This window comes from Poecilia mexicana, unplaced genomic scaffold, assembly GCF_051168715.1.
Source record: "Poecilia mexicana isolate PSO_F unplaced genomic scaffold, ASM5116871v1 scaffold_22, whole genome shotgun sequence".
In the NCBI taxonomy this organism is placed as follows: domain Eukaryota; kingdom Metazoa; phylum Chordata; class Actinopteri; order Cyprinodontiformes; family Poeciliidae; genus Poecilia; species Poecilia mexicana.
The window spans coordinates 6,451,802-6,465,178 of record NW_028263391.1 but is presented as its reverse complement, the minus strand read 5'-3'; the positions used below and the strand labels follow the sequence as shown (position 1 = coordinate 6,465,178).

Below are 13,377 nucleotides of genomic sequence, written 5' to 3'. Positions count from 1 at the left end.
CAAAAAGGAGCTTTTAAATGTATCCAGTGTGCCAGTTAAGTCTCCAAACTTGATAATTGAACATTTCTTATGACTTTTTCCTACCGAAAATGATTACCGAATCATTTTTCAACATGTCAATTCAAACTGGAGCTAAGGACGTCTTTGTGTAATGAACTGTTTTTCATAATTAACCCAATCAAACAAACGCATAAGCTACATCAACTGCTTACAGAAACAAAAAAAACAAGTTTTTATTGTTAAACTTTTATTCAAAGAAATGAAGAGCAGAAGCTGCCTGGAGTAGAGTGAAAATGCTACAAGCCATAAATAGCGATCAGGAAACAAAAATTGAGGGATTTCCAAATGAACGCATCCGTTTTTAAGGAGATTATAAAAAATATTTAAGTGTGTCAATAGTCCGTGAAGTTCATCACAAGCCCTAGAAAAACAATGAGAAGTGCGTGAAAATGCAGGTGAAACGATGGGCACAACTTTTTCTAGCAACAAGTGATTTTTGTAGCTTTGAATCAGATGCTTGAAATTTTGGAGAAAGGTTTAAAAAAAAAAAAACCAACTAAAGTAGACAAAGTCTCTCCGCTGTGTACAGCCATCCCCCTCACTTTGTCCTTTTTATTGCCTTTCAGCATGCATACAGTCTGCTGCTGCCTCAACCGCAGGTCAGCAGCACATTTAGGAGGTTCCTAAAGTAAACATTGATAAAAACAGCAAAAAAACAAAAAAAACCTGAATACATTGGAACACAAAATGACTGCAACATAATCCATGTCCAAGCAGTACGAACACACACGTTTGGAGTGAATAACATATTTTTTTTCCCTCCCTGTTCCCTCCAAAAAAGTCTGAATGTGCTTATGAAGATTTCAGTAAAATATATACACTGCAGCTCAAACTTGTGTGACGACTCAGCATTGTACATTAAAGGAGTTCCTGCCTCATAACTTCCTGTGTGTGTGTGTGTGTGTGTTTTTTTTTTAACCCAAGGCTTAATACATTTTATTGCACGTGGTTCATTTTAAGTTGCACAAGTGCTGCTTTCATGGTTTTTTATTTATTTTTTTATTTTACTCGATTTTGTCTTTACCGGAACACGGTGAGCGAAACTTTAATCAGTAAAGCATTACGTCGTAAACTGGGAAGGGAGTTGCAGCCACAGATGTTCGGTGAGTTGCTCAGACTTCAAACTGTAGTTTTGAACGTCTTTGGTCGTTGCTGCATTCATATAAAGTCAAATCTAGTTTACTTTAAGAAGTTCGCCACACACCAAAGTCCAGATCCACATTAATCATCCAGAGGTTTAATTTGAACTGTAATTAACCTGTGAAGCTGTTCCCATTTTAAACATCAGCATTTTCATGTCGCTATGATGGAGCTAAATAGATTTGACGTTTTAAGGATTAAAACTAGCCTACCAGCAGAATGCTGAATGGTGTGTGTGCAGAAAAAAATGACCCATTTGTAGAGTAAAATTTACAGACCAAAGCTTGTTAGAATTCAAAGAAGAAAAAACTTTTTGAAAAACAATGCATAGCATAAACAGCGAATCAAAATTCGTCTGTACTGCACTCCATACCTACGCCGCACGTAAAAACACGTGTGAGGAAAGTTTTTGTTGTTGTTCCAGTTGGAGCCCGCTGCTCAGGTGGAGAGAGCCGAGGTAGAAGTCTCCCGCTTTTAACAGAGGAGGGAGGGGAGTACAGTGGGGTGCGTCTTGGGTTGGGGGTGGGAAGATTTTGGACCCCTTCTTCTTAATACTGCCGCTCAGGACCACAGCTGCTCCATCTCCGGCTGACTCCACTGTGCTCTTATCGAACGAAGAACGGGAATCCCGGCGCCGGCTCTCTAGCTTTCCTCCTCGTCTTCCTCGCGGCTGGCCACCGCTCTCTTCCTCAGGGCTTCGTCGGGGTAGCCCTGGCCCTCGGGAGACTCCCTTTGCCTTCTCCAGGCCCCGTCCTGGTCTTCTTCCTCCTCCTCATCGTCGTCCTCCTCGCCGTCAGCCTCCTGGTCCTCGTCCTGATTCTGGATTAGTCGGGACTGCTCCATTGACTGTTTCTCTGCAGAAACGCACACGCAACGTCAGGGAGGCTAAGAGCTAGCTACAAGCTAACGCTGCATGTGACAAAAGGTTTTAACCTTTTCTCACATGTATGTGAGAAAGTATGTGGTTTTAATGTTTGTGGTTTTTATGATGCCAAATACATTGAACTCCTTGGTTGCTGAAATGTGATATAAATCAATAAACTTGATTGAAAAACACAGTTGGCTGCTGGTGGACTGCACTAGCGCCAAGCTCAGCAGGTCCTTTTCTTCCTTCTTCATAATTACACATTATTTGATCATTTATCACTTGAAATCCTTAAAAATATATATACATTCAAGTTTGTGGTTGAAACCAAAATCTGAAGCTATTCAGGAAGTATTAATACTTGTCCGAGTCACAGCATGATACAAATATTAATGCAAAACTCACTCTGGTAATAATCGGGTGAGGAAAATCGTCGTGAAGGAAAGACGTAATCTGCGATGAACACTAGCAACTGAAACGACAAAAGTATTAAGATTATGTAAATTATTCACGGCATGTTTGAGCCGTAGCTTCTCATGGAGTGACACAGCAGTACTCACCAGACCCAACGTCAGGCCAGCAAACAAGGTGACCAGGCCAAAGATGACATATGAACCCCAAACAGGAATCCCCAGCTGCTCCGTCATGTAGTTATGGCAACGCTGGGAAGAAAAAAACACGGTTCTCACCTATTTTTGGCCTTGACATGATCTGAATAGTCAAGATACACAAAGTATGTGAGCAGCACATTCATTTTTAGTATTCAGCAGCAGACATTTTGCTTGAAAAGCAATGTCATTTTTAAACTGTGGATGTTGTAATTTGAATATTTATCAACACTGAACAGGAAGTTTGATTTCATATCAGTGGGCGCTTAGCACTAAAAATAGTTAGGACGGGTTTTAACTCTCTCTGGTTTACAAGATGAACAATGTGCAATCAAGGGGAATGAGCCCCACCTAGAACAAGAAAAAGAAAACACTATTTTAAGTACAAAAGGTGGAAATGATTCCATCTTCTGCTGTCATATTCGCTATTTATTACACACCAATCACCAGGAGCCACAATCCTCTCAAAACACAGTCTGCAAAAATCAACGAGTGTGTCATTTACTTACTCGGATGAACATGGAGAGCTTGAACAAAGCCGACATCGAGTTCATCCTGTCAAAAGAGGAGGCGAACGCAGCTTGTAACTCGACACAGATCTGTCAGTCAGTCACAAAAAATATCTGCATGTTTGTGTGTTGCTTTTTCAAGCCCACCAGAAGACACCGAGAATAGAGTTAACGTCCGCCGACGTTTTCTGAGATTTCAAAAACACAGGAGGACCCAAACGTGTTTTTCACGGGAGATTTTTTTTTTTTTTTTTTGTAGCCACTTACAAGAACGAGGACGGCCCGAACCACGAAGAAACGGGCTCCGTGTTTTTCCATTTCTGTTCGTCGACAAAGCTGAGGAAGTCTTCTTTGGTACGAGCGCCGTGGTACTTGCGGAAAATGCCGTCCTTGCAGCTGAAAAATAAAAATAGATAAAAATCTCAATCTGTGACAAAATTAACTGGAGCTCAGGTTTTTCATCAAACTCCTGATAAAAAAAACAAACATTTTGATTTCTATTTATTTTACTAGTGTTATTTCTAATGTTTATAATGGTGGTTTCTGTGGCACAAAAGTCAAATAGAAAATACATTTTTACACTTTAAAGCTGTTTCTGCAACAGCAGGATGTTCTAAAAACTCTCTTATCTTTATTTAACTTCTAAAAGCAACATCACCAAATGGAGACCACAAATGAACAATCACCTGTTAAAAATAACTCATAACAGTTTGCTTCTTTCTTTTAAATAATAATAAAGATTCTAACATATACCTCAGAGTATATGCAACATTGAAACTATGTTTGCAGCAATTATCTTTAGGTACTGCTGAAGAAAAGAAAAAAAGACAAACACAAAAGCGGAAGCAATGGAAACCACAAACCATGCAGATACGTACTGGTATATTGTAGGAAGTGAAGTTATGATGAATCGCCCACTCAGACCTTACAGAGGAAAGAGACAGTCAGCAGGAAGACCTTTTTTTTTTTTGCAACCTCACATTAATGCATTAGCTTGTTTGTGTTAGATCTATCCCAGTAAAACACATTACAGATGATAGATTAAACCAGATAGTCGCAGTATGACTGAGCTAAATAGTGTTGTCCAGCTTACCAGGCTGCTCCGTCACATCCACCTTGGCGACGTTGATGCCCATGTCTTCCCCCCAGTCCGCGAACTCTTTCCACACCGGCTGCAGCTGCTGGCATGCAGGACACCAGGGTGCGTAGCTGCGGGAGAAAAGGTTTAAGAGGCTTTCAATTTATTGTGCACGTCGTGCTGCTCGACATCATTAGCCCCCAAGTTAGCGTCCCCCCGCCCCCCCCAAAAAAGCTGGTTAGCAGTATATAATATTTGCTTAGAAAGCTTGACTTTTTCGTAGCGTTGTGTGACTAAATTAAGAAAGACATAAACTAATTTTAAGCTGGTTTAGCTGACGCGGGAACTCGGGATTTTGTTCAAAACAGAAACTGCAAAATTAGCTGGTTAGCCTGTTAGCGGGACACTGACAACTCAATCATCCATTCTCCGGTCATTATCTTCTCCCAGTCCCCGTCCGTCACTTCCTTGAGGCTGTCGGGCTTGGCCGAGGCTGGCAGCGACGACCAAAATGTCAGGAGAAGGAGAAAAGGACATGTCCAGGACCGGAGACCCGCTCCCCCCGATAAAAACAACATGATTCCACTCATGCTGCTAGCTAGCCAACGACCCGTGTCCATTCCACAAGTCACTTCCGGTGTGCGCCTTCGCGGTAGCGGTAGTGACGTCAGAGTCAGCTGATAGCAAAACATATTTGCTGTGATTACCTTGTTCTTAAAATGTTTAAACAAACATCTTCTTTTGCCTGCCACTATTATTCAAAGTGGAGAAAAAAAAACATTAAAAAAACATAAATCCACCAAATTAATACCAATAAATGAAGGAGCAATTCTAACAATCAAAATTAATAGTGCTTTATAAGTACATCATTGTAGCAGTTATGTGTCAGCTAACAAATTACCACTTTAATTCTTTTAATTTAAATGATTATGGTTTACATATAATAAAAACCCAAAATTCAGTGTCTCAAAAAGGTAGAATACTACAGAAAATAAATAATAGAAAAGATATTTTAAACAGAAATGTCAAACTTCTAAAAAGTATTCTAAATTTTGTGTACTCAATACTTGGTTTTTGTTTGATTTTTATCCTCTCTAAAGCACTTCCTCTACAAAAAGGTAAGTGCTGTTTCATACAATAAATGTTGCCAAATAGTGCCACCCTGTTAAATCTTATCCAATTTTGCCAGCCCATGAGATAATACTAATGGAATATTCAAGCCAGTCAAGTGTGTTTCCTCCCAAAAACCTGAATATCACATTACGCAGACATGTTCTCATCATATATAGATATTCATATCTCTTTTTTGTGAGTCCTGCTCCTCTGCACATGCGGTGCATGAATCTGAGTGAATGTGCTGAATGAGAGCAGTTATTATTGCTGGGAACCTGCAGGCAGATTGCACCGGCGGACGACTAGCAGTGCGCCTCACACTCTAAAAATACCTCCCAGATGACATCCTTTTGTGAACCTACCTACGGCCCCCGTTCTCCAACCATCAGCTCTGCTCCACTTACAGCAACAACAAAAAAAAGGATCTTGTCCTGTCCAACACTCATTGACGTCTCTGCTTTAACGTAACGCACCAATGAGGAAAAATAGGAAGCAGACCACAGAGGGGTGATCTCGTTTGGTGTTGTTCCATCAAACTCTTCTGCTCTGGTTTCCTGCTGTTCACTGTGAACTAAATATGCTTCAGATTGTTCTGTTGTGCCTCTTACACTAATAGTGTTTTTTTTTTCATGTTAGATTCGCTCATGTAATTGGAAACAGTCACTTAGATCTGCCAGATTCTTCTAATTTTACATTTAATTTGCTATTGATTAAACTCCTTATCAGAGACTGATTGTTTCCATGGTGATTTCTCGAGTGCGGCTCAGAGGGAAGATCATGGATATTTCTATCTGTGGTATAAAAACCCTTCTTGTTTTTTGGTATGTCGCTGTTGTGACCACAGGTTTATACATGAAAAGCAAATTTTAGCTATACTTTTATCACTCATTGTTCTTATTTCCTTTCTGATTAAATCAAATGTCAGCCACGCAGTTTCAGGATTGCAGCGCACTGTGGACCTTTCAAATTTTCCTTTTTGACAATGTTTTTGATTGCTAGACTTTGAAAGCTTGTAGGTCACAATACTGAAAATTCAGAAAAATGCATGTACTTTTGATAGTGTAATTCCAAGTCTTTTAATATAGGCATTTGCAGGTACGAGGTGTGGTATTTTACTGAAAGAATGTGATATATATTAAAAACTAACAACCTTAATAGAGTAGAATAGAATATACTTTATCAATCCCCAAGGGGAAATTGCTTGCTTAGTCAACATAGTTGAAGATAAGATCTTAGCTCCTAAGAAAGTGCAAAAAGAATTAATGTAAAAAAAATCAATCGACAAAAATGTAAAAAGTAAAATTGCAACAGGCTGCGTACACGTTAGCGCATGCACTCTAAGGCTAGCTAACAGAGAGCAGTAAATGACACTAACATCAATAATAGCTCACCAATTAAATTCCTCTTGACTTCAGATTTTCTTCAGAGGGGCTCAGCCTCACTTTTTTTGCTAATTTTGTTGCTCTATAGACCCAACAAGTGTCCATCCATCCATCTATTAATGGATGAATGGACACTTTCACCAATGGAGACCATTGGTGGCAATAGCAGACCGTCAACAGAGACAGACACTAGCCTATCTCCACTGACAGAGGTAGGCTAGTGTCTATCTCCGTTGGTGAATGGCTAGCACTAGCATGTTTCTGGTCTGTTTTGATACGAGTTGTCAACACATCAGCTTGTGTTATAATTAAGTATGATTGCAGTTAATTATGTCTTGGCATATTAGAGGACAGTAGGTTACATGACAGATAAACAGGGAGCTGCACTAGCTGACGCAGTCTTCAGGTTGTTTTTGAAAACAACAACAAAAAAAAGACTCATTAGCTCGACAAAGTAATGCACATGGGCTATAAGCCAGTTTTGGGAAAACAGGACGTTATATTAGTCAGTGACTCTGATACCAATCACCTTTAGGTTGCTTGATAGGAGAACATCAATCCAGCATAAGTTGTTCCATAAATTAAGAAATTGATCTTGATAAAATTTCCAGTCTCAACTGGTGATGTTTCGGCCTGTTGGGTTGCTTACTGGTTGATTATTATATGGAGTAAATCTTTGGATATTGTTGATTTTTTTTCTTGAATGTAGGCAACAGTAAGCAGAGCTTCTGCATTCAGACAACAGACTCTCGATTTGTATCAATAATTATCTGATTCATGGATGGTATCTATGATTTATTCTGTAGTATACCTGACAGTTTACATGCTGACCACAGAGCGGTGGCACAACATGGATGTATCCACCGATATGTGAAGTAAATGCCACCTCCTTCTATCTAATGGCCAGCAGGGGGGGACATTATTTGTTGAAAAAATGGGCTAATCTCTTTACTTCTGGGTTAAGTGAACTCCTGGGCAGCTGATGGAATAGTTTTGTTTAAAATAGATCATATATTCATGACTCTAATTATGAGTCATGTATGTTTTAGCGATTTAAACACACAGAAGGACAATTACCTGCTGCATACATTCAGCCACCAGGCTCTAGTTTCAATATTCAACCTGTATTTTAATCATTTCAGTAACGTTTGACGTATAAACAGTGTTACATAAGACGTGTCCGTGTGAACTGTGTGTCCATTTTGTGCGGAGCTGCGCAGTTACTCAGCTCTCATGTGAAAGCTGATGGTATTCAGTAATTTCAAGGTTTCAAGTATGATGAGTGAGAAGTGGCAGTGTGTGGGTGTGAGGCAGCACAGTGGAGCCTTTCAATTGGAGAGCGCACCACATAATATTCTACAACTAATCTCTCTGGGTGTTTCACCGCTCGGCGCCTCCAGAACTCATATTCACTCTTAGTATTCTGACTAAAAATCCAGCTGTAATGTGGAGCAAACACCATATTAGCAATGAAACCACCACAGTTATTTGTCCAATGCACAGTAAAAGCCTCGGCCTAAAATCTGAAATGATTTTAGACAGGGCCACATGGCTTAGGCGGTGCATGTCAAACATTTAAATATATGGTGTTTCTCTTGAAAATATTTGATTTAGCAAAATTAGCTGCTAATTTTGTTGGATTTTCCTCTTAATAATTCAAAACATTGGTTAAAAACTGAATTTCTTGCTAATTCAGGGCATTTTTGTCTGATATTAACATTCATTAAACAGTAAAAATTTAAGAGGGACAAAAAAAAATCCCCAGAAAAACAGAAGAACTCTGTTAACCTTTTTACATTAAACCTTACCCTTATTTAAACATCTATATGTGACATGATTGTGTAATGTTGGACACATATGATTTAAGGGGGGGCAGTAATTATGTTACCTTCAGCTTCACCTCCTTGAAGGTGGAGCTAGACCCACCCAGGCGTTTTGCACAGCTGAGAGGTTGCCATGGGAGATAAAAGGATTTCATCAAACATGCATGAAAGAATCAAAGTAACACTGCAGGTATGTTTTAGATGAGGGAATAACATTATAACATGATGTAAAAGCTCAAAAAAGTCCATTTTTACGTAATGCTGCCCCTTTAGCTACATAGTAGATACCAATACACTGCATCATTTTTGCCATAGCAATAAAACCGTCATCGCAAAAAATTTCTCTTCTGGTCAGTTAACAATGTCCCCTCTGTGTTTTATTAGTTTTAGAGTCTACTGTGTTTTCATTGAGAGGTGTTGACTCATACTGTGTTCTTAGAGCTTAGTGTTTATTGCATAGTGGATAAAAACGCAATGAAAGCAGCAGCAAGCATTTGTAGAGACATGTCTGTACGGTTTACGAAGGGAATAAATTAACTTCTACCACATCCTGTCCTCCAATTGAAGGTTTTTTGTTTGGTTGTTTTTTTGGTTGTTTTCCTGAAAAGAAGTGTCTTGTCAGCAGAACAAGAGTACCGCACACATTAGGTACTCAGAAAGACGCATAAAGAATGCCAAACACGCCTCGGAGGAGACGAGCCCAACCTGCAAATTACAACTTAATAGCATCTGTTCCGACGTCCTAATCAACATCTGGAGCCACTGGAGCTTTCCTAATTACCTGAGAGGGTTTGTCGTTGGCTCCATGTTGTTTTGTACGTCTTATTCATTTTAACAATGCGACAGAATCGCTGCCGACTGAACACGGCTTCAGGAAACGTTATGACCACATTTTATTGTGGATAATGAAATACGATGCTAAGCTTGTTATGGCGAACGGGTCGGGGCGTTCAGTCGCCTCTCGCACAATCACTGCTACTCATTTTTGGATTAAAGTGGAATCTGGGTCAAGCGAGGTTCAGACTTTGACTTCAAAAAGTTTAAATAATATTTTATACCCAAAGGTTGAAATTACACCACCTTCAAACCGCTAAACAGCACCAGCAGATTTGAGCTCATTAGGCTTTAGATGAACTAACTCATCAAACTAGTGAATTGCTTTCTTGTGATTAGCTCTCCAGCAAACCTCTGTCGTTGAGATTTGCCTGTTATTTATTTCGCCATCGCCCGAGGGACGCTATTAAAATTCAGCCCATTTGCCACGTTTAAGATCTTTTTTACCTCTGGATGATAAATGGTGACGGTATGCATGAGCCACCAGGGCCTAGATAAGGAATCCTAATTTTGAAACTTGAAAGATCAGCATTCCCAAATCATTTTCAGCCCGCGTGGAGAGAAATATCAAACCGTTTGTGTCAACACGGTAATCCTTGCTCTGGAAAGCTAAATTTCTACCCCAGGCGGTGCAGCAGTCAATCAGCATGCGCCAGAATGCTTGATAATTGATGAGGTTTTCCAAAGTGCTTTCAAAACTCCTATTCCCCTCTCGGTCTCCTTTCTGGCGTGCAGTTGGTTCAGTGAGATTAAGCCCAAATCTTGGTTTAATATGCAGGTACGTCTCAGTAAATGTGAAAATTCTGGGAAAATAAAAATATTTATATTCTAAAGAGAAATTACACATAATTATGCACATTTAAAGTGTTTTAGTTTATATCAGTTAGTTTAGTGGGGGGTTTTATTTAGTTTTATTCGTTTATAAATGTGTGAAGCATATATAATAAAGCATATATATGTATAAATGTATTCTTAACTCTTTGGCGGAAAAAAAACAGTTTATTCACTACATGTTTATGTCTGTTTATTTGCTACGGAGCCCCCTAGGGGCCATAAGAAAGACTTTCAGTGTCCAATTTTGCCGCATGAACTGATTCATGAACGCAAAGCCTATTGCGAGGTAACGCAAAAGGAAAAAAAATCCTCCACGTCCTGTAGGGGGCGCCGTAGTGATGCGCAAAAAGAGGCTTTGCACCAGGTTTAGCTTAAGCTAGTTTCCATCTGTAGTCCTTGAGCAGGTGAGTTTATAAAACAGTCTAATATCATAAAACATACAGTGTTTATTTGTGAGCCAATAGAATCCCAGAATTCAGCCTCTCAGAAAAATAGGATAAAGAACCAAGAAAGAGTTATTTTTATTGAACTAATGTTGTACTACGGACACATAATTTCCTCTGATCTGCTATTCAGGATTTGCTTTGTGTTTCTTTAAAAGCTTCTCCTTGTTAGCCACAGAGGGAGCAAAGATTTCTCCACAAGCGGGCTGAGAGCATGGAAACTGACACCTTGTAAGATAAGATGAAGATGTCTGGCTCAGGTTTCTCTTGAGTATCAAGAACCTTTTCATTTCTATGGCTGAGTTCCTCGCAGTCATTTTGAAAACATAAACCTCTGCTTTTTATTTTCTTCTTACACAAAATAATCAAATTTAAAGAAAGAAACGGTCACTTTTTGGGACAGGATCTGGCTGCCCGTTGGAATCATCATCACATCTCATCGGAACAGGACGTTTTATGTTTTAATTTAAACTGAATTTTTTTCTAAAACAGCGTTCTTCACTTCCTGGTTGTGTTTCTCCCATTATCCTCTTAACATTCGAGAAAACACACATGCAGTAAGTACATGTTTGGATGAAAGTAAACAACAATGTTGGTTCACACCAAATGTTTGCTATCAGCTATTTTTGGACGCCTCCTCCTGCAAGACGACACTGTTTTCTTTGTAATGTCCACAGTTCAGGCCCAGCTTCTTCTTTTTCTCCCGCCGAGTTGGCGGCTAAGTCTTTATTTCATCTTTTTTTTTGTTTTTGCTTTTTGTATTTTTTGTTGTTCGATGCAAACACTCCCACGTTGTGAGAACTCGCACACGCGAAATATTTAGATTTCTTTCCATATCATTGAGATCCCATCCCACAATGCCTCTGTTTTCCGTAAAGAAGCAGCTTCTCTTGGTGAACTACATGCTGGAAAATTTGAAGATTTTCTAGTATGAACTTACATGGATGACTTTAACCTTGAACAAGGGTTGGTAACAATGTATTTTTCTGTATTTTGCACTTTCAAACGATGTACCAATATGCTCACAGAAGGAAATCGTTTGGTGTGTGAGCAATTTGATGAGATGCAAATCATCAGACGGTGAAACAAACTATTGAATTTTCACATTTTTGTCAGTGAAAAATGTTTGAAATACGAACTTCCGGGGAACTTTCTGCCATTTTTTATCAGTAAATGTTTCCAACCAGGAAATAGGAAATTTAAAGTTTTGACTGAAATTGAGCACAAATTTAAGTTTCATCCTTCATTCTACCAATCAAGCAGCTCCGATGAAAACAAAAGTTTTAAACCTTTTTTATTAGTTTTTATTTTTTTATGATGCCACAAAATCAGTCCAAGTCCTGTTTAGTGATATTGTTTTAAAATGTCTGATGGCACTTTGACAATTCGGTACTTACAAAGGCAGCACTTGTGATAAAAAGTTCACGCAACATTGCCTCAGGAACACAAAAATACAGCAGATAAGAAAGTAAGAACGAATAAAAGTTAAAAGAGGAAAAGATAAACTACTGATGTTTTTATGAAATCTGACATATCTGCTGTCTTGTGTTTTGACAGCTTGTAAGAAACATTTAAAAACAGCCGTATTAATATAATATATCCTGTAATCAATTTTTGTAGCTGGAAATGTGAAAAACTGCCTGGCAGGGCCGTGCAGAGACCACTAAAGGGGCAGGTGCTCAAAAAAATAAAAGGGCACATCTTACCGCATTCTAGGACAGAATATTAACAAAGCCTCTCAGCTTTCAGAGTTTAATAAACAATGATAAATTACAAAATTGTGAAATATACAATCAAAGCTAAGGTAAATCTCTATACAGAGCATACAACTATGCATATGTAAGATATTTTATTAGTAATTTCTTTCTGCAGGTCTATTTTGTTATAGGAAAGTATTGCAATATTCAAACCCGCAATTTAGCAAGAAATGTAAATCAGAGCTGGTGGTTTAGCTCCGATTTACATATTTTGTCTTTACAGAATTACACTATTAAAAATATAAACAAGGGCACAATGCAACCTTTTAGTGTACTGTAATCATTAAAAAAACAGCTGCCTGTTTGCTGCAGTGGAGATGAAGATGGTGCATTCAGGAAAGCAGAGCTGCATCAAACTTTAAGGTGGAACTGCAGAAAAAAAGAAAAAAACAAAAGCAAAAATTGAATTGTTAATGCATGTCACTATGGGAAAAGCCTACTGAGTTTTGCTTAAAACTTTTTTAAACATTTAAATCACACATTTGTGTCATGAAGTGAATTTTTTTTGCAAAACAAACTTATTTGTGCATGTCAGAAATCTTTTCTTGATATTCTAAGTTTTAGTTTGACTAAAAAGTTTTGCTTGTGATTCTCACATGACGTCATGGGCAGGAGCCAAAATCGCAACAAAAGATTTCTGATGTGTACAAATAAAAGTTTATGTTTGGCAAATAACTTCTTAAGTTCACAAGACAAAAATTAGTTATTTAATTAAAAAAAGATTTTTAAACAAAAGAATTTGTTTTTAAAAAAGAAATCATTACAATTCCAAAAGTTTTGATTACAATTTTATTTTACTTAACTGAGGTTAGTTTATTTTTTCCCATTGAATAATTGGGGAAAAAAATTTAACTACATACTCTGCGAACCAGACCCTAAACTTAAAGTCTGGGTTGAGTTTATTCCCCTTCATTAATGACATACATTATAT

The 13,377-nt window shown here is 38.4% G+C and overlaps 1 protein-coding gene across 1 annotated transcript; it reads right to left on the bottom strand.

Moving 5' to 3' along the window:
* Positions 1–230: 230 nt before the first annotated feature.
* Positions 231–4,927, bottom strand: tmx1 (thioredoxin-related transmembrane protein 1). The gene is made up of 8 exons (XM_014994173.2): positions 4,672–4,927; positions 4,276–4,391; positions 4,061–4,106; positions 3,450–3,578; positions 3,183–3,228; positions 2,626–2,727; positions 2,471–2,537; positions 231–2,054 (listed from the first exon to the last, which is right to left on the bottom strand). Exons 1-8 carry the CDS (start codon positions 4,878–4,880, stop codon positions 1,843–1,845), a joined length of 927 nt encoding a protein of 308 aa, XP_014849659.1. The 5' UTR covers positions 4,881–4,927; the 3' UTR covers positions 231–1,842.
* Between the last annotated feature and the right edge of the window lie 8,450 nt (positions 4,928–13,377).